We start from the raw sequence: 27,022 nt of genomic DNA, 5'->3' as shown, positions 1-27,022 counted from the left end.
GGGTCTCATGCAGCAGGGATGAAGGGTTTGGAGGCGAAAAAGTGTAAAAATAATAAAGTTGGACACATACACCTACCCTGTAGTAGTCAGTGCTGTAGACGTCTCTGGACATGCCAAAGTCTCCGATTTTCACCAGCAGATTCTCACCCACCAGGCAGTTCCTGTCGGACGGCAGGCAAGACGCGTCAGCCGAGAACCGCCGTGTGCTGGCTAGTCAGGTATTGATTTGAAGCTTGGAAGTTGCAGTGTAACTTTTACATTCGGTTCCGCTGTGGGCTGTGCTGCGTGTTATTGATTAGCAATAGCATGCACCCTGAATTCCGGATGCAGCAACACACTCAACGTTATCGGACGACCTGAGAAAGCGACATTTGGTGCAAGGCATGGTTGATTTTGCTGATTCGAAACATTTGAACGAGATTTGTATCATTCAAATGAATATTGTCATATGTATGGATTTGTTTCCATTCAAATGAATATTCAAATTGCCTTCTCATCCAGTTGTCCGTGAGCTCATGAAAATCTCATACTCTTTGCAGACACTATAAGACCACTACAATACTTTGAAAATGTGAACAATTGCTAGAATGGGTCATTTCAAAGGCTATTATAATAGGGAACACATAGGAATGAATATTTTTGATGAGTACTATTATGTGGAGCAGGTACTATTTTTGGTGGGTATTATGATGAGGAACGGGCTATCATTTTTTTAGCATACAGTATAATATCGCATGTAATGGTATTTTTAATGGCTATTGTTAAGAGGGTTAGCATTTGCAGCAAATATTATAAAAAATACATATATTGATTAATTGTCACCACCGTTTTCACCAAGCTAAATCTCAGAATATTTTGTAATACAAGAATGTTACAGAAACGATTCTAATTCAAAACATGATTTCCTAGCAACGCCTGGTTTGGTCCTTGCTAATATATGGTCTTCTTCTTTTCCTTTGGGCTTGTCCCTTTAGGGGTCGCCACAGCGCGTCATCCTTTTCCATGAGAGCCTATCTCCTGCATCCTCCTCGAACACCAACTGCCCTCACGACATCCGTCAACCTTCTCCTTGGTCTTCCTCTCGCTCTCTTGCCTGGCAGCTCCATCTTCATCATCCTTCTACCAATACACTCACTATTTCTCCTCTGGTCGTGTCCAAACCATCGAAGTCTGCTCTCTCTAACTTTGTCTCCAAAACATCGAACCTTGGCTGTCCCTCTGATGAGCTCATTTCTAATTTTATCCAACCTGGTCACTCCGAGAGCGAACCTCAACATCTTCATTTCCGCCACCTCCAGCTCTGCTTCCTGTTGTCTCTTCAGTGCCACTGTCTCTAATCCGTACATCATGGCTGGCCTCACCACAGTTTTATAAACTTTGCCCTTCATCCTAGCAGAGACTCTTCTGTCACATAACACACCTGACACTTTCCTCCACCCGTTCCAACCTACTTGGACCCGTTTCTTCACTTCCTGACCACACTCACCATTGCTCTGGACGGTTGAAGTATTTCAAGCCCTCCACCCTTGCTATCTCTTCTCCCTGTAGCCTCACTCTTCCCCCACCACCCCTCTCATTCATGCACATGTGTTTTGCTTACTTCGGCTAATCTTCATTCCTCTGTTTTCCAGTGCATGCCTCCATCTTTCTAACTGTTCCTCCACCTGCTCCCTGCTTTCAGTGCAGATCACAAAGTCAATGTCTGCAAACATCATGGTCCACGGGGATTCCAGTCTAACCTCATCTGTCAGCCTATCCATCACCACTACAAACAGGAAGGGGCTCAGGGCTGATCCCTGATGCAGTCCCACCTCCACCTTAAATTCCTCTGTCACACCTACAGCACACCTCACCGCTGTTCTGCTGCCCTCGTACATGTCCTGTATTATTCTAACATTCTTCTCTGCCACTCCAGACGTCCGCATGCAGTACCAAAGTTCCTTTCTGGGTACTCTGTCATAGACTTTCTCTAGATCTACAAAGACACAATGTAGCTCCTTCTGACCTTCTCTGTACTTTTGCATCAACATCCTCAAGGCAAATAATGCATCTGTGGTACTCTCTCTAGGCATGAAACCATACTGTTGCTCGCAAATACTCACTTCTGTCCTGAGTCTAGCCTCCACTACTCTTTCCCATAACTTTATTGTGTGGCTCATCAACTTTATTCCTCTATAGCTCCCACAGCTCTGCACATCAACCTTGTTCTTAAAAATGGTTCTCTGCTCTGCCTTTGTCTTATTGTAATCTTCCTCCCCACCACCAGAGTCATCTTACACACCACCATCCTATGCTGTCTAGCCAAACTCTCCCCTACCACTACCTTACAGTCGCTAACCTCCTTCAGATTACATCGTCTGCACAAGATGTGCTTCTACCTCCGCTCTTCTAGGTCACCCTATGTTCCTGCCTCTTCTGGAAAAAAGTGTTCACTACAGCCATTTGCATCCTTGTTGCAAAGTCTACCACCATCTGTCCCTCCAAGTTCCTTTCCTGGATGCCGTACTTACCCATCACTTCTTCATCACCCTTATTACCTTCACCAACATGTCCATTACAATCTGTACCAATTACGACTCTCTCTCTGTCTGGGATGCTCAGAACTACTTCGTCTAGCTCCTTCCAGAATTTCTCTTTCACCTCTAGGTCACATCCTACCTGTGGGGCAAAGCCACTAATCACATTATACATAACACCCTCAATTTCAAGTTTCAGCCTCATCACTCGGTCTGATACTCTTTTCACCTCCAAGACATTCTTAGCCAACTCTTCTTTTAAAATAACCCCGACTCCATTTCTCTTCCCATCTACACCATGGTAAAATAATTTAAACCCTGCCCCTAAACTTCTAGCCATAATGCCTTTCCACCTGGTCTCCTGGACACACAATATATCAACCTTTCTCCTAATCATCATGTCAACCAACTCCCGAGATTTTCCTGTCATAGTCCCAACATTCAAAGTCCCAACATTCAGTTGTATGCTCCGTGCTCATTCTGCCGAAGAACCCGCTTTCCACCTCTTCTTCTTCTTCGACTTAGACCCACAGTAGCAGAATTTCCGCCGGCGCCCTGCAGGTTGACGGCGCCGGTGGCGGACGTTGTTAACCCGGGCCACGACCGATCTGGTATGGAATTCTTTGGATGAACGCTCATATTTGTTTGGCAAAGTTTGAAGCCGGATGCCCTTCCTGACGCAACCCTCTGCATTTATCCGGGCTTGGGACCGGCCTACAGTTTGTACTGGCTTGTGCCCAACACAGGGCTGCATTCTTGCTAGTATATGGTAATAGAAGATCATTTTCAAACTTTTACTTGAAAACGTGTTTAAATTAGATTTTTCTTAATTTGGAATTTAAAAAAAAATAAAAAAATTTCTGATATAAATCAAACAATTGAAATCAACTCAGGTGAGGGTGGACAGTATTGTCTATGCTTTAATGGGCCTCTTACTGTCAAAGTAAGTCATGAGATACGTAAGTGCTCAACCTGGTGGCCAAGTCGCGGTGCACAAAGTGCTGTGACGCCAAGTAGACCATTCCAGACGCGATCTGCTGAGCGATGTGTAGCATCTGCGACTGTGTCAGCTCCACCGGTCTGGTGGTCTGGCCTTCTGCCATGAGAACCGCATCCGGACCGTGAGCCCTAAACGGGGGGAGCATGTGGAGAGGGCCGGTTAGGTTTTTCCTGTCATGCTAATGCTTATCTGCACAAAAATTTGTAGGACACATGCCATAAAGGATGGGAAAGTGCAAGAAAATATGGAGTTGTTCCAGTCTTTGCAGCTATAACTGCGTCCAATTTGCTGGGAAAGCTTTCTACATGACAGGATTTGACCACACTGATTGCAGGATGCGGTGTGGCTGTGTTAAACTGTGCACAATATCCTGCTTCACTGCGTTCTGTGTAAAAGGCACAGGTTGACAAATGCCAGGTCTTCTGTTGCAACCATTTTGCGGAATCTCTTTGTGAAATAGACTGTGTATAGTGTAGTCGACTCAATATGGGAAGGGATAAAAAAAAAAAAAAAGATTCATGCCTGAGGAACTTATTGAGGTCTCCGTGTTTCATGTACTCGAACACCATGATGAGGGGGTCGCTCTCCACGCACACGCCGTAGAAGGTGACGATGTGCTGGTGCTGAAGGTTGGTCAGCAGCTCGGCCTCACGATGGAAGTCCTTCCGGGCATTTTCGCTGGCCTCTTTAAGAGTCTGACACACACACACACACACACGTGTGCGCACACAGTGACATTTTATTAAACTGACAAATGGAAAAACATTATGCCACACTACACTATGATCAATTAGTCATGTCTGCTGAATGAAGAAAAACAATTGTCCTGCCTTGTAAAAAGTGAGTTACGGTAAATTAGACCGAGTAATGATTGATTACAAGGAGAAATTATAACTGCGAGCAGCAATAAATGTTGGAGAGTTGCGCTCAACGTGAGTATAGAGAGGAAATCGGAGCATCAGGAACGGAGTTATGCATCCGTACATTTCCTTAGATTCTCTTCAGAGTGGGACCTCCATCGAGCAAGCGCATGACCTTAGCTCTAGTGTTGTTGAGTTATTAGCAGTTTTTGTTTGATGGGCGAGTCATCCCACTTCACTGGCACGCTTTTCTGACAATAAACCAGGCTTTTCTAATGTATTGAATACATTGACAAATAGATATAATAATCATAATTATTATTGTTATAAGTGGTAAGGCTAGCCCTATTTGGGGTCGCCCACAGAATTGTAAATTTTTTCAAGGTCTAAAAAGTTTGATCAAATTTCAGTGTGGTACTTTCGAAAATTAAGTGATGGGCTCAGCCCACCCAAAGTACTTGCCCTAGACTCGCCCCTGTTGCCAAGTGAATTCAAACAAAAAAAGAAGTACACTTTCCTCAGGGTGATTATGTTTTTGAGTGGGGGGGAAACCCTTAAAATGATGATTTATTAAGCCAAAGAATAATAACAATAAAGGAATGAAGCCATTTCAACAGTCTTGGCGCTGCATGCTCAGACCCTCAGATTTGCTGATTACATTCCCAGCTTGCCTTGAATCCAATCTGTCATCATCACATCAGCCAGGGTTACATAACACGTGCATTTGTGACAGAGCAAAAACGTCAACTCAAAGACGTGGGCGACAGATATCAAATGAAAATGATACGGGTTACAGTATGTACGCATTTCGCATCCCAGCAGGAAAAATACATCCAATCGCTTTCGCCCTACATGAATAATAGATGGTCTTCCCACTGTAAATGCCATGTATATACGTTCCCCCTTCTGCAAAGACATAAAAAAAAACAAAAAAACAGTAGCTCCAGTTACAAATATATGTCTGGGGCACAAGGACAAGTTGCTAAAAAAGCGCCGGGAAGACGGAAGAAAATGACACGATGACCTCGTGGCAGCTGGAATGCTGAGATGCCAGAAAATGAGCTGGACCATAGCCCCGCCCCCCTCACCCTTTATCAACCAATCAAGTCTCGCGCGAGACCATTATGGGCTGTAATGCGAGCCGTCGTGACAATGGAGATTATTACAGTGCAAAAGATGGAAATACGATATTGTGCACATATGGGAAAGCTGTGAATGAGGTTGAGTGTCCAGGTGTGGCCAAAGTCCGGCACCGGGGACCATTTATATGATATACACACTATTAATTACTAAATAATGCTTAGGGTTGGGCGACGATGACAGATTTATTTCAACAGTGGGCATCCAAATCTCTTAATCATTATAGAAATCAATTAATTGAATGTATTATTACAAACGGTCGTCCATGGGTTGAGACAGATTCAAGAGGTCGGCGGCCATTTTTAAGTCACCGACGGGTATCGCCAGCTCATTCTGTATTCATGTAGTAAGGCCCCTTTTGGTTTTCCAATTGCACAACACTGGTTTCTTAATTAATAACCAAACGGTGCTCACGTTTCATGATGAGAAATCTTCAACGGCAACTCGGAAACCACTAATGTGCTTTGTGTTGTGTGCATAAAACATTCATGAAAGTGTAAAACCTGATTTATTGAATAGCGTGGCCTCGCCGGCCGCGTGTGGGTGTTTTAGTTTCTACGGCACATCGGTCCACCGAGGCCGCAGCAAAGACGCCGTGAAAAGAGAAACGTGGGATACAAAAATCAGATTTGATGAATTTCCGTTCGAGTGAACATTCACTGCTCCTTCGGGGGTCGGCCAATGATGTGATAACGGCATGGAATGAGAAATGAAATCGGTCATCGGCGCACATAGACAATAACACGAGTGCGGGACGCTGCAAAGTTACAGCAGAGACCACGCGGGGTGACGGCAGTAGAGTGTGATGAGTCCCTGAATGCATCATCCTAGCCTCACACGCTCCCCGTATACAGTGAATACGGTACGCGTGATGCATTCGGCGACAAATAAAAGCAATCGGCATCCTCGGTCCCGGCGGAATGTAGCGACTCGCATTTACATGTGTTGAAGGATTGACGTTCCTGATTGATGAGCTACAACTGGGGAAGCGTGCGCGTGTGTGTGTGTGTGTTTGTGTGCGCGCGCGTGTTCATGTTAAAGAGTGCCTGTGATCAATGCCACCTAGCCGTATATAATTCAGTACGAGCCAAACTTACCTTCGCGTTATGGGCCCGTGGCCTTAAGCCGGGATCATTAAGCTCTGCTGGCGTGCGCATGTTTATTGTGACGATCTCAACATGTTTCTGTAGTGTAGCATACGTGAGAGCGTGCCGGGCTAATTATGTTGGCAGCGGTTATGAAAGTGAAAATGGATGACAAATTGAAAGGTTATGCACTCAATGCCAATGTGAAGCTGTGTCATTAATGATCTTCTATCACAATGGAGGTTTCAAAGCCACATTAAATGGCTAGAGTATTCCTCTACATATTCACGGTTTACGAGTTACAAATTCACCGACTCGCTATGTTTTGTTTTTTTTCCCCCTGTGGAGCTTATACCCAGCTATCTGCTACAAAACTTAATTGGCTTTTTTCATGCGCTTTCTGTAATGCACTAGAATGTCACAAGATGGCACCAAAACCCTGACTAAATAGGAAAGTAGTAAAGTAATTGGTCCAAGGAAGATACATTATGACTAAGAGATAAGAGCGCTGTGTATCAGGGAGAAGCTACGTTTAGTCTGTGTAGTTACAGAGAGTTTTTGTGCTTTTACACACGGATTTAGGGTGCATTCCCCCCAAATCAAATCATCTTCAAGCCATTTATTTTGAAGGGTTTGTAAAATGAGATTGAAATGGTATTAAACGGTTTTGGGATAATAGCTTGTGTGATATTTACAGTTTGAAGTATTAATAGAGGCAAAAATGTATGTATGTATGTATCTCTCCAGCGTGTCCTGGGTCTTCCCCGGGGGCTCGTAATAACTTTACCAATTTTACCTGCATCTCTGCCACCGAAACAGCAACCTCAGCTGGCTGATCTACAACCCCAATTCCAATGAAGTTGGGACGTTGTGTTAAACATAAATAAAAACAGAATATAGAATTTTATGGCTGAAACATGTTTCAAAAAAGCTGAGACAGGTGGCAAAAAAGACTGAGAAAGTTGAGGAATGCTCCTCAAACACCTGTTTGGAACATTCCGCAGGTGAAGAGGCTCATTGGGAACAGGTGGGTGCCATGATTGGGTAGAAAAGGAGCTTCCCTGAATTGCTCAGTCATTCACAAGCAAAGATGGGGCAAGGTTCACCTCTTTGTGAACAAGTGCGTGAGAAAATAGTCGAATAGTTTAAGGACAATGTTCCTCAACGTACAATTGCAAGGAATTTAGGGATTTCATCATCTACACTCCATAATATCATCAAAAGGTTCAGAGAATCTGGAGAAATCACTGCATGGAAGCGGCAAGGCCGAAAAGCAACATTGAATGCCCGTGACCTTCGATCCCTCGGGCGGCACTGCATCAAAAACCGACATCGATGTGTAAAGGATATCACCACATGGGCTCAGGAATACTTCAGAAAACCAATGTCAGTAAATAAATCCGTAAATGCAACTTGAAACTCTACTGTGCAAAGCAAAAGCCATTTATCAACAACACATCATCGCAACATCTGTGAAGGCACCATTAATGCTGAAAGGTACATACAGGTTTTGGAGAAACATATGCTGCCATCCAAGCGATGTCTTTTTCACGGACACCCCTGCTCATTTCAGCAAGACAATGCCAAACCACATTCTGCACGTGTTACAACAGCGTGGCTTCGTAGTAAAAGAGTCCGGGTACTAGACTGGCTTGCCTGCAGTCCAGACTTGTCTCCCATTGAAAATGTGTGAATTGTAAAATACTACAACGGAGAATTCGGACTGTTGAACAGTTAAAGCTGTACATCAAGCAAGAATGGGAAAGAATTTCACCTACAAAGCTGCAACAATTCTAAAAACTCTATTCCCCTCAAATAGTGGCCTCCGCTCTAAAAACCAAGTACCAATGATTTGGCAAGCATGTCATCAAAAAATAAATAAATAAAAATAAAACGTCCTGCTTTAAGGACCATCTGGAATTAATTTACACCCAGAAACCTATTTTAAAGTACTATATTCCTTCAAATAATCGCATCCGTGCTAATAAACACCGTGCCCCAATGAATTGTTGCGTCATCACAGTGTTGGTTTTAGGATCTTCCAGTATGGGATTTAACACCTAATCGAAAATCTAAAAAGAAATTTCCACAAATAGTGACCTCTCCTCGAATAGAAGCCGTGCCCCAATTAATTGCTGGTTGTGTCATAGACAAAGGGGGAAAAAAAACATTGCTGGAAAGACCTTCCGGCATGTGAATGAATGGCTAATTAGCAAATAACAAATAAAGTAAAAATACAGTATACTGTATTTCTTCAAATAGTGGCCTAAATAAACGCTGTGTCCCAACTGCGTCGGGTGCATCATCCGCAAGGAAAAATGGCTGCTGTAAGGGCAGAATGTGGATCAATGGCTTTTTAGCACAAACACAGCTAAAATCATCTCAAATTAGCACATTTCCTCACATAGTGGCCTCCGTTCCAGTAGACACCCTGCCCCAATTAATTGCCGAGTGCATCTTACACAAAAAGGCGGCGCTTTAAGAACCTTCCAACCTGTTATTCAACGGCTAATTGGCATACGACCAGAACAACCAATCTAACGCAGCGCACTTCCTCAAACAGTGGCCTCCGTTCTAATAGACGCTGTGCCCCAATTAATCATCGGGTGAGTCATCCATGACGAAAAAACAAAAAGGATCAAGTTTTCTGGCAGCCTTGCTTCAAGCCACCTAGAATGTGATTCATTGTCTAATAGCGGCTTGCCCCTAATAGACACCTAGTACTCTCTGCAGTTGAGTAAATAAATGCCTTTCGGCTATTAACGACGCAGTTTGGGAAATTGCCTACTTCATTTACACAGTACACGACCATAGCAAAGAAAGCAGAAACAATACCAGCACCTGACTTCACATTTAAACGTAAAAACGGCTCACTTGATTGACAATTACATCCGCCGGTTGAAGTCATTTCATCTATTTCCGACAGCCTGGTTTAATGTTCCAATGGTTGATGCAGCAAAAAAGGGGAGGAGGAGGAGGAGGAGGAGGAGGAGGAACCCTGGTGAGAAATGGTGACTCACAGCATTCCAGCAGAAGGAGGAGGAAGGGGAAAGCGCGAGAACATGCCACATTAACTAATTGAAAAAAAAAAAAGAACCTCTGTGGAGTCTAATCAATGGACTGCCTCGAATTATTTCATGATGGATGCACATTAGTGAAGCAGCGGTTTTCAGAGCATAACATTAGGTACACTTGCACAATCGAAAAGGAACACAGTAGTACCTTGACTTACGAATTTCATTTGTTCCGTGAACAAGCTCTTGACTCCATTTGCATTGTATATCAAATCCATTTTTCCCCATTGAAATGAATTGAAATGTCATTATTCCGTTCGAGTAGCAACGACTCAAAAATGACAGTGCGTCAGAATTCAGAGTCTGGTTGGAACGGCCACTTCGACCTGAGTACAAGGCACCAAGAATTTTGAAAATCGGACGATTGTTTCTGAAAAAGTTTCTTTTTTTGTGTTGGGGGGGAGAGAAAAAAAAAAAAAAAAAGCCTTTTTGGGGAACATTTTTCGTGATGTCGCTTGTAGAAAATTTGGTTAAAAAAAAAATAAGACACTTCGACTGTCTGCTGTCGAAGTGTCCTTGGGCAAGACATTGAACCCCAGCGGGCATAGCAGCAGCCGCCCTTGTGTGTATGAATGGGTGAATATGAGCCTCTGTAAAGTGCTTTTTTTTTTTGTAGATAAAGCGCTACCTAAATACACTCCGTTTACCATTTTGGTTTTGCACTTCTCTCGAGCAATTCACTTGTAACTCAAATTTTGGCTGTGAACACAAAGCCAAATACTGAGCGAGCGACAACTTGCAACTTGAAAAACTTGTACGTTGGGGGCACTACTTACTTACTCAAGGTACTACTTACTGTATTGCTGTAACAACTCAAGCGCATGTTATTGTGACTGAAGAAGGTAATGCAGGTGAAGGGGAAGTGGAAGATGTGTAAGTGGCGGAATCTCTTGCAGGTCATGTATTGTTAATGAGAAGCCTTCCTCAATCGGATTGAGTTTCGCACCGCTGATGGAGAGACGGATGAATAGATAAATCGGGATTTCCGAGGAGGCAAAGTGGCTCAATTTGACTCGGAAGCCCTGCGGCTTAGGTTCTAATTCGACGGCTTACTGGCGACAAACTGCAAAGTGAGGAGGGTGAACCAACCCGGAGACCACACAGAGCAGAGATGGAAAATAAAGGATGACTATTTTCAACTAAATAAATACAAGGGAGGTGTTTATTTGTCTTCTTGACGAATTGGAGAACAACATCTACAGAGAACATCTCGTGGCCCGTCACATCATTTTATGTGGCCCGCGAAGGCAAATCATGTCAACGGACTTCATGTTTCTTGTGAAAACACTAAAACTGCAAATTGTCTTCACTTGGAATAACTTTGAGATATTGCAAGCATTTTTTTTGGTAACAAATCCCCCTTTTAAAAGAAATGTAATAATAATTTTTTGGGGCTTGTGATTTCAAAGTTCTCCATCAATTTGTTGTGTATATGTCATTTTATGAGGTGATAACTCATTTATACGGGTTCACAGCCATAACGGCCCTCCGAGGGAATCCAAAACTACAATGTGGACCGCGACAAAAATGAGTTCGACAGCCCTGGTATAGAAATATGACGCTGGAGTCCCAAAACTTTAGAAACGGGGGGGCACTCACATTTTCACACATAACTATGTAGGTTTGTTTATTTTCGCCCTTAATCATTAAAACCTTCCCTTAAAGACTGCACTCTGTATTTACTTGTGTTGTCTTTGATTCTAATATTTAAATTTATTTGATGATGGGAAACAATTAAGTGTGACAAACATGCAAAAAAAAAATAAAAAAAAATTTTGACACCGCTGTGCATTGGATTGATTCGATGCAGTAATCTGTTTAATATTCCCGAACATGCTGCGGGGGATGCAGGTCTGCTGCAAAAAAAAAATATTGTGGAGCTCGCAATAACTTCCCCCTCCGTCGATAACAACATTACTGGCTTTATTATTTGTGTGCCAACAGTCGCCTTCAATCCCAAAATTAATTTGACATGCAGATCTCTTCAATTCCCGCGCAGTAAAGAGAATAAACAGAATGGGTAGTTGGCAGGTCTGAATATTAAAAATAAGAGTCGATCTACTACCTTGACAGCCACCAGAATCTTCTCCTGGTCAGGTGACAGGTTGTAACATTCGGCGAGGAAGACTTTGCCGAAGGCGCCCTCTCCCAGCTCCCTCTTCAGCACGATGTTGTGTCTCTTGATGTGCTGGACAACTAGCGCAGGTGACAAACATTTTGCATTAGTGAAGAGCAGTCGTGGGGGGAAACCTAAATCACAGAGAGAACCGATATTATGGCGTGGCGTTTACGAAACATCCATTCATATTGCGCTGACGTCATCCCTCATTAAGTGGAAATTTGCAATGTGTTATCTTGGAGTCCGCAATTTATGGTTAATTGAATGCACACAGTATCTTCAAGAGACAAAACACTATGGCATAATACTTGGACTTCATTTAAATTTGATTTTAGTTTTGGGATATTTTTCACACAACCTTTTTTCTAGAATTGGGCATTTGCCAAACTGTATTTGTTCATATTTATCAATTACTTGTCATTACATATACTGTACTAATAATTCAATTTAAATTGAATAAGTATTATTATTACATATTTTGAATTCAATTGTATATTAAAAATGTATCTAAATATAAAACAGGGTGTTAGATAGTTACTTTAAGTAAGTTTCGGTTTGAGTAGCCACTCTGTCGGAATGTTCCCCACTCTTGTTTCCACGCGAGAGTCATATTAATCTGAGGACGAGTGTATTGCGGCATAGACGAGGTTGTGGCTAAATATCCGATACCGGATGTCATATTGTGGCTTCTTTAGACAGCAAACTAGCTGAGAGCAGTTGCAGTAGAATGATAAGTTATCCGTTATTTCAAAACGTATATACATACAACATATCTGTTGTTGACCTGAGTAGCATCTGCACCATTTGCACAATCGACTGAGTAGTATCTGCAACATTTGCACAATCGACATTGTCCCAGATTATCGCACTACGCCTCACTTTTAACTGCATACATTTCTTGCACCGTGGTCATTGCACCAGACTATTGCGAGATTAGTCATTCAAACTGCTCTCATTGCTAGACAACTCTGCATCTTTTTGCACAATTATAAAAAATAAATAAATGTACCGACCGGCATTAGCTGATTGCTAGCAACCTTATATTGCTCAGTGATTGTTTTTCTCAATGTCTTTATGTCTCCAAAGTATTCTCGGTCAATTGAGTGTCTGTTGTCGCACTTGAGCGTCTCCAACTACCGGAGACAAATTCCTTGTGTGTTTTTGACAGACTTGGCGAAATAAAGATGATTCTAATTCTGATTCTGATAGGATGATCAATTCAATCATTTTTATTATGGCCATCGCTAGTCCTTGTGAAAGGTATTTTCTCTTTTTAGGGGGTGTGAGGAGTCTTTGTTTGTTTGTGTGTGTGTGTGTGTGTGTGTGATCCCTCACTGCCTTCTGCTCTCCCACAGCTGAATCACTCCACAAACCTGCTTTCTGTTGCTCGGCGACCTGTGACTCCACGTCGGCTCATTTTGACAACATTTAACGTTATTCTATTTTATTCCGCGCAGCGCTTAAGAATGTGGTTGCTGTAACCTCGTACAGGCAGATGTGTAACTTCCTGCCTGTATCGTAACACCCCATGTGACCACCCCAAGCACACACACATGGACACACGAGCTGAGATTCATCTGTGATGTGATTAAGAGGCACATTTGAAGAAAAGCTGTCCTCTCAGAATATCACATTAAGATCCAGCCGGTCTCTTAGAGGCAGCATTGATTTATGAGTGAGAGCGAGAGACAAAGGATATCGAAATTGGAGAGCGAGAGAACCCCCGTCATGCTGCCTGCAAAAGCCCCAATTTTCGCGCTGCTTTTACGTGTCACTCATTTCATGTACAGGGGTACACGCGTAATAGTTTCTAACATCTTAACCGACTTTTCGAAATGTGTGTACGTGTGTTTGTGTGAAAGGCAAAGGCGGAAAATGCGGGATCGTCCTTTACAGCTCCGATTTTTGCGGGATCCCGAAAGAGGCTCCCGAAAACGTTATGAGAGACACGAAACAGTAGCAATGTTAATTTAAAAGTTGACATACAGGATAGCAGAAGTTAATTTCGGACATTGATTTAAGAGAGCAGGTGCTGATGATCCCGCCTACTGGTGGTGAATTTGGAAGACTCAAGAACTGGCAAAGGCGACCATCTTAATGCGGAATAAACACACATTTGAAAAGGCCTGAAAGTAAGATAACTTACTTTTTACTGACGTTCTTAATTGTCATTCCTAGCGCATACGGCATCAGGCGGCACCGCACATTTAAAGATGTGCAAACAACCTCAAGCAGTGTCTACACATCATTGAGTTCATGACGCGAGATGTTGATCCAAGAGAAGTGCAAAGCAGGGAGTCTTCTTCATGGCCAAGTGCGGCGAGGCGATCGGCGCGTTAAATCGGGGGGCAGAGAAGCGGATGTGTCGGTGTGTTTTATTCAGTACTAGCAAGGTATGAACCGAAAAGGACGATTGTGTAAGAATGCCGATTAAAAGAGTGTGAGGGAGCAGTAGCTCGAGGTGATAAGCGAGCCAAATTTGCCCTCCACGCCCCTTCTGATCAAAGTCAACAAAGACCCGATTATCAGATGTCTCTGAATGGAGGATCCTGCGGCGTGGGGCGTGTTAAGAGTGATTTTTCCTCCCTGATCTGCTGGAAAAATGCTCATCTTGTTCAATATGTACAAAGGGAAATCCTTTGTGTGTGCGGTGAACACCGAGTTGAGCGGGGTCACAGACTACGGGACTGACATGAAACAGAACGATAGCCAATTAGGCGGGTTTCAGTGGCGATATCGTTATGTGCGCGGTGTGCTGCCAACACGGCACTGCTGTAGCGCAGTTCAGCAACTAGTTTTCACGAGCGGCCGTTGGTTTTGCCGCGATTCGAAATTGATATCGCCGCTGAGCGCCGTCGCAATGTTGCAGATGTAACGGCCAATCAAAAATGCATGAGCTTTCAGAAAAAAAGTTTCCAGATTTTAAGCATAAGCGAGACCTAGACAGACAATGCAGTACAAAAAGTATATAATGTATAACACTTGTAGTTTCTAATATTTATAAATTCTAGCAAGCAAAATGTAGGGAGTCTCTGGAGACGAACTGCACGCGTGCAGCCAGCGAAGGCTCACGATATCCACACTTTCTCTGCTATGCTCGCCCAATTCCTGTGTTTGTGACAATCCGCTTCTTGCCTGACAAATGATTTTGTGGTTCAATAATAATTTTTTGAAAAGTGCAGTGCAGTATATTGTACGCGTAGCCTCAAAACCCGATGCAGAGTCGCAGTTTCTCTGTTGCAACACGTCGGTAGACGTGGAGTGCTCAATTGCTTCGTGTGCGGCGAAAAGTCGACAATTGTAATTGTTTTTTTTGTTTTTTTTGATGGTCCATTTGAGTTGCTCCTCGTTGAGTGCCGGGCTTAAAAGCAGGAACGTCTGTTCATATGTTAAAATTTGGAATGTGTGTATGCGGAGAAAATGGAGAAACCGATTTGACGCCTTAACGCAAAACGCGTTGCAGAGAGACACCAGGAGCAGTTCAAACGGTTTGGATCGAATTTGGTTGTTTAAGTCAATCCAAAATCTATTTAATATGAAAAACAGGTCATTGTGCCAAAGACTGGGTAATATTGTGTACAAAATGTGTTTAAGCACGACGAATGAATTGTTAAGCCTTGAATTGAATTCTAATTTGTATTTATTATTCATTAGTGGTGCCAATATGGGATTTAGAGATGTAACCATAAGCCCCTTTGAAACGGTTCCGGCAAAATTGTGCCATCAGAGCCGAAAGAAACATTCATCCATCCGCCTTTGCCTTTCACACATAACGCAGCGAAGCACACAGCAGACAAATGGCGGCTTTTACAGGCAGGGTAAAAGGTACCTTTGCATTTCACTCTGTCTTTATTGAACATCTTTGTGGCCCCGTTGTTTACTCAGGAGGGAGTTTAATTAACATGCGCCCTTCGCTCCCTGCAGATCATTTGCACGCTGCCACATTATCGCCGCCATTCTTCAACTCCGGCAGTCTATTTGCGTCAGGTGTTTTGTGTTTTGCCCCTGCTTTGACATTTCCCATCAAGCACCCTCCATTTTTTTCCCAATCATCCCGCCTGCTCCCTCTACGATCTGGCCATCTCCATGCGCACGCGCGCGCGCACACACACACACACACACGCGCACACACCTTTCACCCGACTTCATCAACATTTATTTCCTGAATCCCCTTCCGCAATTGCTCTCCCAAATCTTTCCGTGACCTGACCTGAAATAAAAAAACGTACATAAAAGCTATGGACTGAGTTTAACTTGGGCGGTTCCAATGCATAGAAGAAAACACATACATACGTATACACACGCACACACTAACACACACAAACACACACGTATATATATATATACACACATATACACAGTATGTATATATATGGTTGAATGTATTGCTTTGGATGGGAAACCACCACTAAACATTTTCAAAATGTTCCAAAAAGTGTAACTGTAAGATTCTGTAAGAGGTCAATCCCACATTTGCAATTATTATATAACCCCCCCCCCCCCCCCCCCCCCCCCAGCCCACCCCCCACACACTCTCCACCCCACTCCGCCTTGCTTTGCTAATGTACTACACAAGGTCACAGCCTGCAAAAGCTTTTATGACTTGCCAATAATCATAATGTCACATTGATGGAGCAGGTCAATATCTGAGTGTATACATACGTGTGTGTGTGTGTGTGTGTGTGTGTGTGTCAAACCTGAAAGCAATGTGACGTTAAAGTTTTTCTGAACGCTAATGCCGCCTTGTGTGTTCACGTGTCGCTCACATGTGTGAGCTTGGTTTTTATTCATCCCTCAGAATAGACAGCGGCTGATATGCTACAAGGTCATCGCCATGACAGCAGCGGCAGCCATTTCGTCATGGCAACCTCAACACAACTTTCACATTTAAACTTGGCGTCGCCACTCGTGTAAAAATGTCAAGCCTTTTCAAACTCCACCGAGGAGGTTACAGGCCAAAATTTGATAGCTGTCGCAAAATGTTGTTTTTACCATATGCTGTGGGACATAAAAAATCTACATAAAAAATATCAAATGGGCGGGGCGCCGGACTTGGTTTCGTGGTTGGTCTGGAGATGCTACTTACAGGTGTCCGTCTTGAGCAAGCTGTTTGAGCTCCTGAAGTACTGAGGGTTCTCGATGACCGGGATTTTGGTCATGCCGATGATGACGGCGTCGGGACCCATCTCGGAGGACGACGGCGTGTTGCTGCCGTTGGAGACGTGGTGGAGCGGCGAGGCAGAGTCGTCGTCGTTGCTGATGACCGAGGACGGCCCTGAAAGAGGACAGAGACGGGTGAATCGCGTCTTTACGAGAACCGAACGCCGAGCCATGACAATGCACACGCCCGCCACAGCCACTGGAATTGTACGAGAGGCACAGGAGACTTCATTGGGCAGTTAAGCTGTCATTAGCCAAGATGGAGGGGATGGAATCCTAAGGAGAGGTGCTTATGTTATGCTATTTGATGCTAACAGGCTCCTGTAGGAGAAAAGAGATGCCAGTCAATCAAATGTTGGAACACTTGTTGGGTAGATTCAAAGGGTATTACTACGGATTCTAAATAAATAGCGTATTTCCTCAAATGGTGACCTCCGCAATTAATTCCTAGGTGCATCGTCCACTTGAAAGAAATGGGTTAATGGGAAATGGCACCTCAAACGGGTGCTTGCGTTTTCCCTTCAGGAAAAATGACTGAAAGTGGTTGGAACTACCTTACCCGGACTTTAGGCCTCATGTTGAGTGTTAGTGCCTCTCTAACCATATTATGTAAGATGCAACAACTTCTGCAACGAAGGGGAGAAAAGAAAAAAAAATCCTTTTGTTTTGGCAACAGCGTAGATGTGTCATTAGCATGTAATTAAGATAGCGAAAACAGAAAATTGTTTTCATACACCTTCCCAACATTGTTGCCAAGTTTGCGTGCTAGTGACGTGAAGCACAAACAACATCACAACATTAGCAGTGGGGGGGGGGGGGGGCCTGACTAATTTCACAAAGAGTGAAGAATTATTCCAACACACACACATACATCCATATTAAAAACAACAGCGTGGCTCAAGGCCAGTGCATTATGAGCTGGGATTGATTTCCCATGAGCATCCAATGACAATGGATGTCTTTCCTCTCATGCGGCCGCTTCAAATGAATTTTAACATCCAGCTGCAGCCGACGGGACGTGACTGAGGATGTGTATTTATTTGGGTGTGTGTCAGGCTTGACCAGCTGGCTTGTGCGCGTGCACGCCGGTGACTCATGCGAGGATTGAAGGAGTCTCCATTGGGAAGCGGAATGAAAACAGATGGGTTTTTATAGATGATCTGCGTGTTGCTGTCGTTGTGCCGGAAGCTAACGCCGTCTTTGACACAGAAACACTGCAGAGTCGGTGCATCGAAATTGTAGCGGAGGATTTAAAGTAGCCATATTTGCCTTTTACACACGCAATAATTGTGTTCAACACTGGAGAAGGAAGGGTGTGGTGTTAAACTCGCCACCCCTGTTCACTGACGAAGAAAAGTGCAGGATCGACTTCAGCCCCCAATTGTGTATTGGTGCCTTTTACACAGAACAATGACACGGGACAAAATGGTGGAAAATTCCGGATTTTACGGACAGTCCACACAGGGTACCTGCAGGCTTAAAGATTGAATGGTTTTTTTCTTGATAACTCTAAGACCCCTTTACAAACTACCACTGCCATTTCGAAGTGATTATATAGCAGATATACGGCACTTAAATCGATACATTGGATGAAGAATGCGCCTTCATACCGTCACATGGAGCCAGTGGCCACTCTCTTTTTCTGTTGTACAGCAGCTACTTGGCTGCTCGTCGTCGTCACTCGAGCGTGTACGCTTTGACGATGCCAAGTTCAGTCGGGTGCTCCTGTACGTCGAAGTCCTCCCCCTCCACATATTCCAACACGTTGCTCGTGTGCAGCGCGCTGTGTTTGGCAATTGCCGGTGTCTCGAGCTTCGGGTATGTTCGGGGAGGACTCCATATGCGCATAAAACCCTCATTTTTAGCTAAACTATGGCTGAAAAATTACGTGCATGTATTGCATAACAGAAACAATGCAAATATGAATTTTAACTGACCCCATAACATCTTTGTCATCTGACCTTTAAAGAAAACAAATGTAATAATTTTTAAAGGCCACCTTGATCAAATTTAAGACCTCTCATTAAATGAATACGACCACAGGTAGTGGCCGACATGGGCTCAATCTTTTACGGGAGTATTTTGTAATAATAGTTATGATATATCCAATATGTGGATAAATGTTTCGAAGACCTTTGAACGGCGGCTGCAAAGATTAAGGGCTCAATTTTCGTCGGGCGGGCAGCGTGATCTGCTCGGAGGAGGGTTAGGCCGTGTTTTCGTAAGCTCGCAGACGCACATTTCAAAAAAAACATTGTTTAAAAAAGGCACTCTGCGCCCTTTTGGGCGTGAAAAGGGCTGACTTTATTCGCTGCCAATCAAACCAGCTCCTCTCATTCCCTTTAAAAAATTGATCTGCAGTATCCCACAACTTTCCCCAAAATGCAGAAACCTGACGTCACACAAAGCAATCAAAGAAAAAAAATGTATTTTCAATTTAACCTGCGCAACATTGATGGGATTTACGGTGTTTCAGGGCGTCTGCACGTTTCGGGAAGCCACGTTTAAGACTTTTGAAGACCCACTTAGAACAAATTTTAAGCCCTCTCAATTAAATATGAAGACGGGCCATATGTGCTGTCAAATCTAACAAATCATCTGTATGAACTGCAATATTATTTAACTATCACCCCCACGCCCCCACCCATTAAAAAACAACGGAATAATTGTTGCTGGTTCCATTCATTCTGATGTTATGCTAAAATGTAAATACTGTATGTTATTAAATGCAAATATAACAGTTTTGTTTGTTTATTTTTTTTTTTACCCTCATTTGTTAAAGCCTTTCAGTGGGTTTAAGGATTAACTGTTGCTTTTACGGATAGTAAGGACCTTCGTGTCATCCAAAGACTTTTACAGAATCCTCGGATAGCCTGCGAGTGGCGTTTTCAAAGAGAACGAAGGCCTTCATTTGGACAATCCAATTTTTCTCTCCGACAAAGAACAAGCACAGGGTTTCTAATTCCTTCAAGGAACTGAGCTGCTTGTTTATGTCCAGCCAATTCCTCATTTGTTTAGCATTCGGAGGTTTTCTGTGTGTAACGAAAGGAAGGGGACACACACCCACGCACACACACAGATTATTCTCAGGGGTGTGTGTTTGTGTGTGTGTACTGGGAGGAGCCGAAGATCATTAACATACAGAGGTCTTGGGGTCAGATCGTTATAAATACAGTTAAGCCGAGGGGCAAAAGGAGGCCGTGTGTCTTGTGTGTGTGTGTGCGCACGAACGTCTGAAGACAGAGTGAGGTGGCGTCAGGTCCACTGGGAGTGACTTGGTAAAAAACATGAAGGACAAGACGGAAGGGTGAGGTGGAATAATAAGTGGGGTCAGGTTAATAGACATGGAAGCCATGTTTAAACTGGCCTGCCGGAGGGGGATGGAGGGGGAATCCCCCACTTAACGGTCAATACATCAGTAGTGGTCCTGACTGAAAGCTGGGTGCTGATTGTGCGTTACCGTCAGACGTATTCTTTTTTTTTTTTTGCACACTCAGCCTACAGGGTCAAAGGGCGGTGTCGTAGAACACAGTAAACATGTTCCCTAAGTGAATTATTCTTACCTTTAAATGTGTGTTCCATCGCGTCATCCGCGGAGGTTTCGCAGCAAAAAAAACATTTTTTGATAGCGATCAGACAAAAAGATGAGCTGCTGTTTTGTCCTAAAGCAAGGCATGAAGCCTGTTGATCCAAAATGGCTGACAAAAAAACTAAAATGTCTGACAAAAAAACAAAAAACCAAAAACAATATTGATTTCATTATTAGCTTTCAGATTGGGTGGAACTAATACATCCGTAACATCAACATGGAAAGAAAACATCGTGGAGCAAGCGCAAAGGCGAGAGTAAGTCACGTAAGTCAAGATAAGTTTTTATCTTGAAGTTTCAAGCAAGTCTGCCCCAAAAAATTTCAAACAAGTCAAAGTCATTGCTTGGTTTAAGCAAGTCGAAAGTCAAGTCTTCCGATCTTGCTCAGTCACAGCATACAGTATATCGGCGTGATGGTCAAAAAACATTTTGCCCTCACGATAACACAAAATCTATTTACACCGATAAAAGTTATATGAACAAAAAGAGAGTAGGAAATAAATTTGAAACAAAAATACATTTCTTGTTTTGTATGCAACACTGTTGAAATATAACAGAAATATTGAAATACTGGATAAATGGGAGTAGAAAATTTATAATCAACAGATTTGAAAAAATACATCTGTTCTTTTTGTTATGCCTATCTGTTCTAAGTCTTGGGAATCATTCCGATGTTTTATTGTTTTTGTTTTTTGTGCAAAAGTAAGACAAGCCTTGATGTTCCTTTTGGTCAGCAGTTGTTTTTGCCTTTGACCTCTGCCACTTTTGCCCAGTCTCTTCCACATTGTTGAGTAGTAAACACTGACCTTAACTGAGGCAAGGGAGGCCTGCAGTTGTTCAGATGTTGTCCTGAGTTCCTTTGTGAACTCCTGGATGAGTTTTCGCTGTGCTCTCGAAGTAGTTTTTGGAGTCCGGCCACTCCTGGGAAGGTTAACCACTGTTTTATGTTTTCTCCATGTGAAGATAATGGCTCTCACAGTGGTTCGCTGGAATCCTAAACCTTTAGAAATGGCTTTGTAACCCTTTGCAGACTGACAGTTACTTTATTTCTCATCTGTTCTTGAATTTCTTTGCATCGTGGCATTTTGTTGCAACTTTCTGAGCTTTTGGCTGACTTCATTTTGTCAAACAGGTTACATTTTAAGTGATTTCTTGATTGAATCGGTCTGAAGGTCATCAAGTTCTGGTGGAGTCAGTGAAATTAACCAATAATTGTGATTAGCTATAGTTGATTCCTGATTTAAGAAGGAGGGGGCGTTACGTTGGGGAAAGGGAAGTCTGGACGTCCCTGCTAAAGCTACTACCCCCGCGACCCGACCTCGGATAAGCAGTAGAAGATGGATGGATGGATGGATGGATGGAGGACGTTATCACACAGGGCCAGGTAACTTTGAACAGCTTTTTCCTTAATAAATAAAATCACCATTTAAAAAACAGCATTTTATGTTTACTTGGGGTTATCTTGGGTGATCTCAAACAATAAAGTGGGGAAACTAAACAAAAATAAACATTTGAGAAGGGGGCAAGGCAAATACTTTGTCACAGCACTGTACGTGTTTTACAAGGTGCTGCTGTTTTAGTTAGCAATGGAGTTGAAGTGGACTTAGTTGGAAGCACTTTCATGTCCGTGCGAACAATGGCGTCTCTAAATGGAGTGCACTCAATTACCATTTAAGGGAGGCGTTTATTTGTTGTGTGGAAATGGACAAGCACTTGAGCGTAGGGACCAATATTTCAGCAAATACGATACTGTAAATGTGTGACACACGATGTCTGGGCCAATTCTTTAAATCCGGGGTGCATATTATTCAATATCAAAGCAGCAATCCTACATGTGTTCTTCATAATTCCACACATGTATTTCTTCTTCTTTTTTTTTGTGCCAGTGCTGTACGGGATGTCATTTTAGCCATTCTTCCTCATGCGTTGAAAGATTTAGGGTCAACACAATTATTTGTGTTTGCCAATTCTCAATGGGTTCCCGATTTGGACCATTCCATCTCAGTTTCGGGGATTTCATTTCCTCGAGTGAAGACACGTTTCACTCAGTCAACAACGGCAACAATTGTCTGACAGAGCAGCTGCGTTGTGTCAGACGAGGTCGGACGACTGCGGCGCTTTAATCACAGTACATCTTGTTCGCAGTCGCACTGTCAAATTAACACGATGCCATCCCGGCTGCCTGCTTCATCGGAGATTTGTGCTCAACAATACAATTAGCCGCTTAGTAAGAAAGTGAACAGATGGCTTTTTGTACATCGTAGATAGAAACTGTGATGGGAGGTTAAGAACAAAGCAAATAATAGCAGTGAAATGGAAATGTTTATCATGCTACACAGTGAGTTTACAATTTTCTTCAGGGGGAATGCAATTGATATTCGTTTGAGTATTGCCAGCTGGATATCAAAGGTAGAATATTTAAGTTCTGGAAAATACATCACGTGAATGAAAAGAAAAGAATTTTTCACTCAGCTTTTGTATTGGTTCTAATTAGATTGCGCAGTGTGACTGCAAGTCAGCTACAGTGCTAATTGGGTTATGTAGTGCGGGTTCATTTGTGAAGTCCCAGTTGCCGTGAGGGCCTTGGGGGGGGGCTTTGGATAAGAAGTTTTATGGCCCGCGCTGGAGCCCGATGGAAATGACGACCGTGAGCGATGACATTGATCTGCCTCGGGCTCGCCGGGTACACCGCAGACAAAGTGTAGCCATTTGCCAGCGCCTGTGCCTGTGGCCCGGGGCGATAGATGTCGAGAGGCTATCGTGGGATTCAAGAACATCAGAGCCTGTCAGTGAGAATCTCAAGGGACCCGTGAATGTCACATGCCCGGGGAGGAACAAGGACAGTTATTAGCGGAGAACGGTGGATTTTAAAGATTGAAGATGACGTCAAACCGTTTGTCAGTTCGGTTGGCAATCAAAATCCTGACCTGCGATTTGGTACACAGCGTTGGCATGCATATTTCCAACTTGCTACTCCATTATTTGCCGAAGAATTGACCTATTCACTGTATTCATGCTGAGGTTAAGCACTGTCTAGTACACAAGTATTGCTTTGGCGCAATCGCGCGGCATCTCGGTGCCAAGGAACAACGTTGAATGGAGGGGAGAAGCTTTATTGAGACAGGTCATAACCCTGTCTGCGAGAAAAGCAGTGATTACAAACCTTTTGGGGGATGCAGAAAATGGTAGTTTCAAAATAAAAGTTCCCATTGATATCAGAATTCAAGCTGTCGCCATCACAAAAAATGAAATAGAAAAATTGGAATATGAACTCAATCACTAATGTCATTGAAACATAACTTACACATAATATACTCCAGCGTTTGCTCGCAAGTTACAAGCGTAGCTAGCCCAGGAAGCTAATGTAGCAGTCTACGTTTTCAGTCAGTGGCACTACTTGTCTAAATAGAACCAAAAAAATGAACTCAAATAGCACATGCAAATCAGTCCTTTGTATGCAAAAGTTCATCAGTAGTATCAAGTCCAGTCAAGCCAACACCAGTGGGAACAAAGACGGGAAAGACAACAAAATAGACGCGCAAGGCTACGGCCACGGAGAGTTTTTCTACCTTTAAATGTCTGCATGCTTCACGGTAACTTCTTCTTCCCTTACCATCGTCCTCGTTTGACAAGTGAGGAAAAAGCCAAAGGAAAAAGGGTCACACAGGGTCACTCCCGTTTTCTTAGCATTAAGCCCACTTCAACCAATGTCACAATTAACGAAGTGATGGAAAAACGAATATGGATATCATCCGAAACATAATACCTTCACGTAAACAAACCCCAAGGATGCGGCGGATGAGGAGCAGGCACTTCTACCCGAAGGAAAAAAAAAAAAAAAAAAAGAATCCTCTGTGACCCATTAAGCTCTTCTCAAAATGCGCACGCACGCACGCACACACACAAAAACACGGAAACACGCGTGTGGTAACGTGAACCCCAATGGTCTCTAAACTGCTGTCACCAAAGGGGACTAACGGCAGGAAGTCAAGTATTGATCCTGACCAGGGAGGAAGAGTCTGCGTCGGTAGAGGTGTGCACTGTACCAAATAGACCTCCTAAGCTAGTTCATTACAGTCTTGATCAAGTTGAATCACCAACAGTATTGCCCCAAACGGAAATTCTTTTGTCCAATACAATATTTTTGCCAATAGCGACAGTATCGCCATCAATCTATTGCGCGATAATCGATATTCAGTATTTGAATACAAAACACCTTCGTCCCATTATCTATGTAACTGAAATAGTTATTCAAAATACAACCATGTGCAACCAAATGTGAAAATAATGAAATGATAAAAGATGGGGGAGACAGCGGTAATATCGATATTTGATGTTTGTGTATCAGTAGCATAAAATGGGAGCTAAGGATACAATAAATGACAACATCGATATTTTGCTCCATTCCCAGGGTTTTCGTATATTATTGATACACTAAAGTCGAACGGCGACAAAGTAGAATGCCCCAAAAGCAGCACAATTAGTAGTTAAATTGGCAAAAAAAAAAAAAAAATATATATATATATATATAAATTGAACAGCAATTACAGACTTTTGCAATCTGTGTGAGACCTTCACCAGAGTAACTAAAGGATCGATTCCGGAAAAAAACCTATAAAATGCCCCTAGGTAATGGTATTGCTCTGCAAGGACCTTACTATTCTATTTGAAATCTCTTTCAACAGATATCGGCGGGATGGCAAATAGAAAACTGTAAGCTTGGCATCAGTAGACGGACGGTGGCTCCTTAACATTGCACTAGGGTAATAACCTGATGAATCGGCCTCCTCCACTTTGGGCCTGATGCAGAGCCTCATTGCATTTTCTCTGCAGCACACCTCCGCTGGTGAAAAATAGTCATTCCCTCCTCTCCATTCCCGCTTACGTTTGCTACTCTGCCATCTCTTGCATCGCCGCCACCCCGTTTTCTTGACTCACCCTCTTGTTTTGTTTTTTTTAATCACCCACATCCTTCTCACTCTCTTTCTTCCCTCGGTTTAATCCTTATGCTTTTTTTTAACATTCCGCCCACATTCAGGGGCGCTGACGACATGCTTGAAGACTGATTCCTCCTCCTCCGGGGCGCTCTGTCGTGACGAGCTTGAGTGTGAGTGAAAAGTTGGTGGTGATGCTGACAAGTAGCATCTGCGACGCTAGCTGGAGGTTCCAGGCGTGCTGAGCCTGGAACACCGTAACAGTCCAGCAGATTCATCATGCAGCATTAAGCAATGAGGCGGCTCCAAACGACAATCACTAACACACAATAATCTCTTGCGTCTGCACGCTACGGCATGATACGCCAATGTTTCCATTTTGCTGCAGGCCTTAGTTGGCTCTCAAATAAAATGAGTCTCCTAGAAGTAAATACAGAAGATCACGGTTATCCTCCATTGTGGTTGTTTGTTAGCGCTCCATGCAGTGTGGTTTCCGCCGTTTGCCGTTGTTCCTGCTCCGCACGCTGCAGTATTATAATCCACAGTCTCCATTTTGCTACAGCAGCCCTCAGTCTCTTATCGATCCATCCAAGGTGGTACTCTGCAGTGGAAAAATGCATGCCGTACCGAGCTCGGCCATTCTGTACAGCTTGGAACAGAACTCAGGTTGACGCAATTACACGGAGACCATGTACGCTATTACTAAGGGGCGCCAAGAGGAAACCCACACAACCACTGCATCAACCATTAAAACACCCAAAAGACACATTTTCTTTGCCGCAAGCAACTGCAATAACGTAGCAGTCTGCACTAATGCATCAGTCAATTTTGACCTCTGATATGACACTTAACATCTATCTTGAGCTTCAAAACAAAACAAAACAAACAAACAAAACAAAATCCCAAAACAACCAGTGTTTCCTTGAGCAATTCAGGTCTTCACAACAGCAAAATTATTCTGAGATGCTTGAACTTAAACTGTGGCCCGAAGTTTTCAGGTCACAACATGACCTAACACGCTCCCTCGAAAGCATATCAACACACTCCGTGTAAGCCTGAGGCAGATTGTGCACTCGTCGCCGTTGGCAACAGTGTTTTTAAGCAAGCAGGTGAGGCTGGAGAGCCTATCGGCGACGAGCAACGCTTTCACCGCGCATTGTTGCCGCGGCGTATTCTTGCGAATTTTGTGGAACTAAAGAAAGGAGCCGTGGGTACAAAGTGTTCAATGCACCGATGAATACAAATATACGCAGACGCGCGCACACACACACACACACACAGGCACGCACAACTGTACACCAAATGCCTTTATTGAAAGAAATGCCTCAAAATGAAGGAACATTTTTCAAATGAAGGCAGCTTTAAAAGGCGCAATATGCATTTTCTGGAGGGGCTCCAGGGCCACCAAGGTCCTTGAAACTCAAATGCAGATTTTCCAGGAGTAGGACACTACTTCCCATACTACTGTTGATTGAGGCGTATAAAATGATATATGGTCATGAACAAATAAAACAAAAGAACCTTTTAGAATCTCACATTTGCCATT

General features: G+C 43.3%; 1 protein-coding gene across 12 annotated transcripts in view; it reads right to left on the bottom strand.

Moving 5' to 3' along the window:
• The window catches only part of ntrk2a (neurotrophic tyrosine kinase, receptor, type 2a), a 70,329-nt gene that overhangs the window by 14,943 nt on the left and 28,364 nt on the right, over nt 1–27,022 (bottom strand). For 11 of the 12 annotated variants that reach the window (XM_061767939.1, XM_061767943.1, XM_061767940.1 and 8 more), the window contains 5 exons: nt 16,881–17,069; nt 11,741–11,871; nt 4,039–4,211; nt 3,489–3,644; nt 71–161 (listed from right to left, as the gene is read on the bottom strand). In XM_061767939.1, coding sequence (XP_061623923.1) covers nt 71–161; nt 3,489–3,644; nt 4,039–4,211; nt 11,741–11,871; nt 16,881–17,069 — 740 coding nt within the window. The remainder of the gene's footprint in view (nt 1–70; nt 162–3,488; nt 3,645–4,038; nt 4,212–11,740; nt 11,872–16,880; nt 17,070–27,022) is intronic. The other variant, XM_061767942.1, reaches the window with a different exon arrangement.

This window comes from Phyllopteryx taeniolatus, chromosome 3 (assembly GCF_024500385.1).
Source record: "Phyllopteryx taeniolatus isolate TA_2022b chromosome 3, UOR_Ptae_1.2, whole genome shotgun sequence".
NCBI classification, from domain to species: Eukaryota; Metazoa; Chordata; class Actinopteri; order Syngnathiformes; family Syngnathidae; genus Phyllopteryx; species Phyllopteryx taeniolatus.
This window is presented reverse-complemented; position numbering and strand designations above follow the sequence as displayed.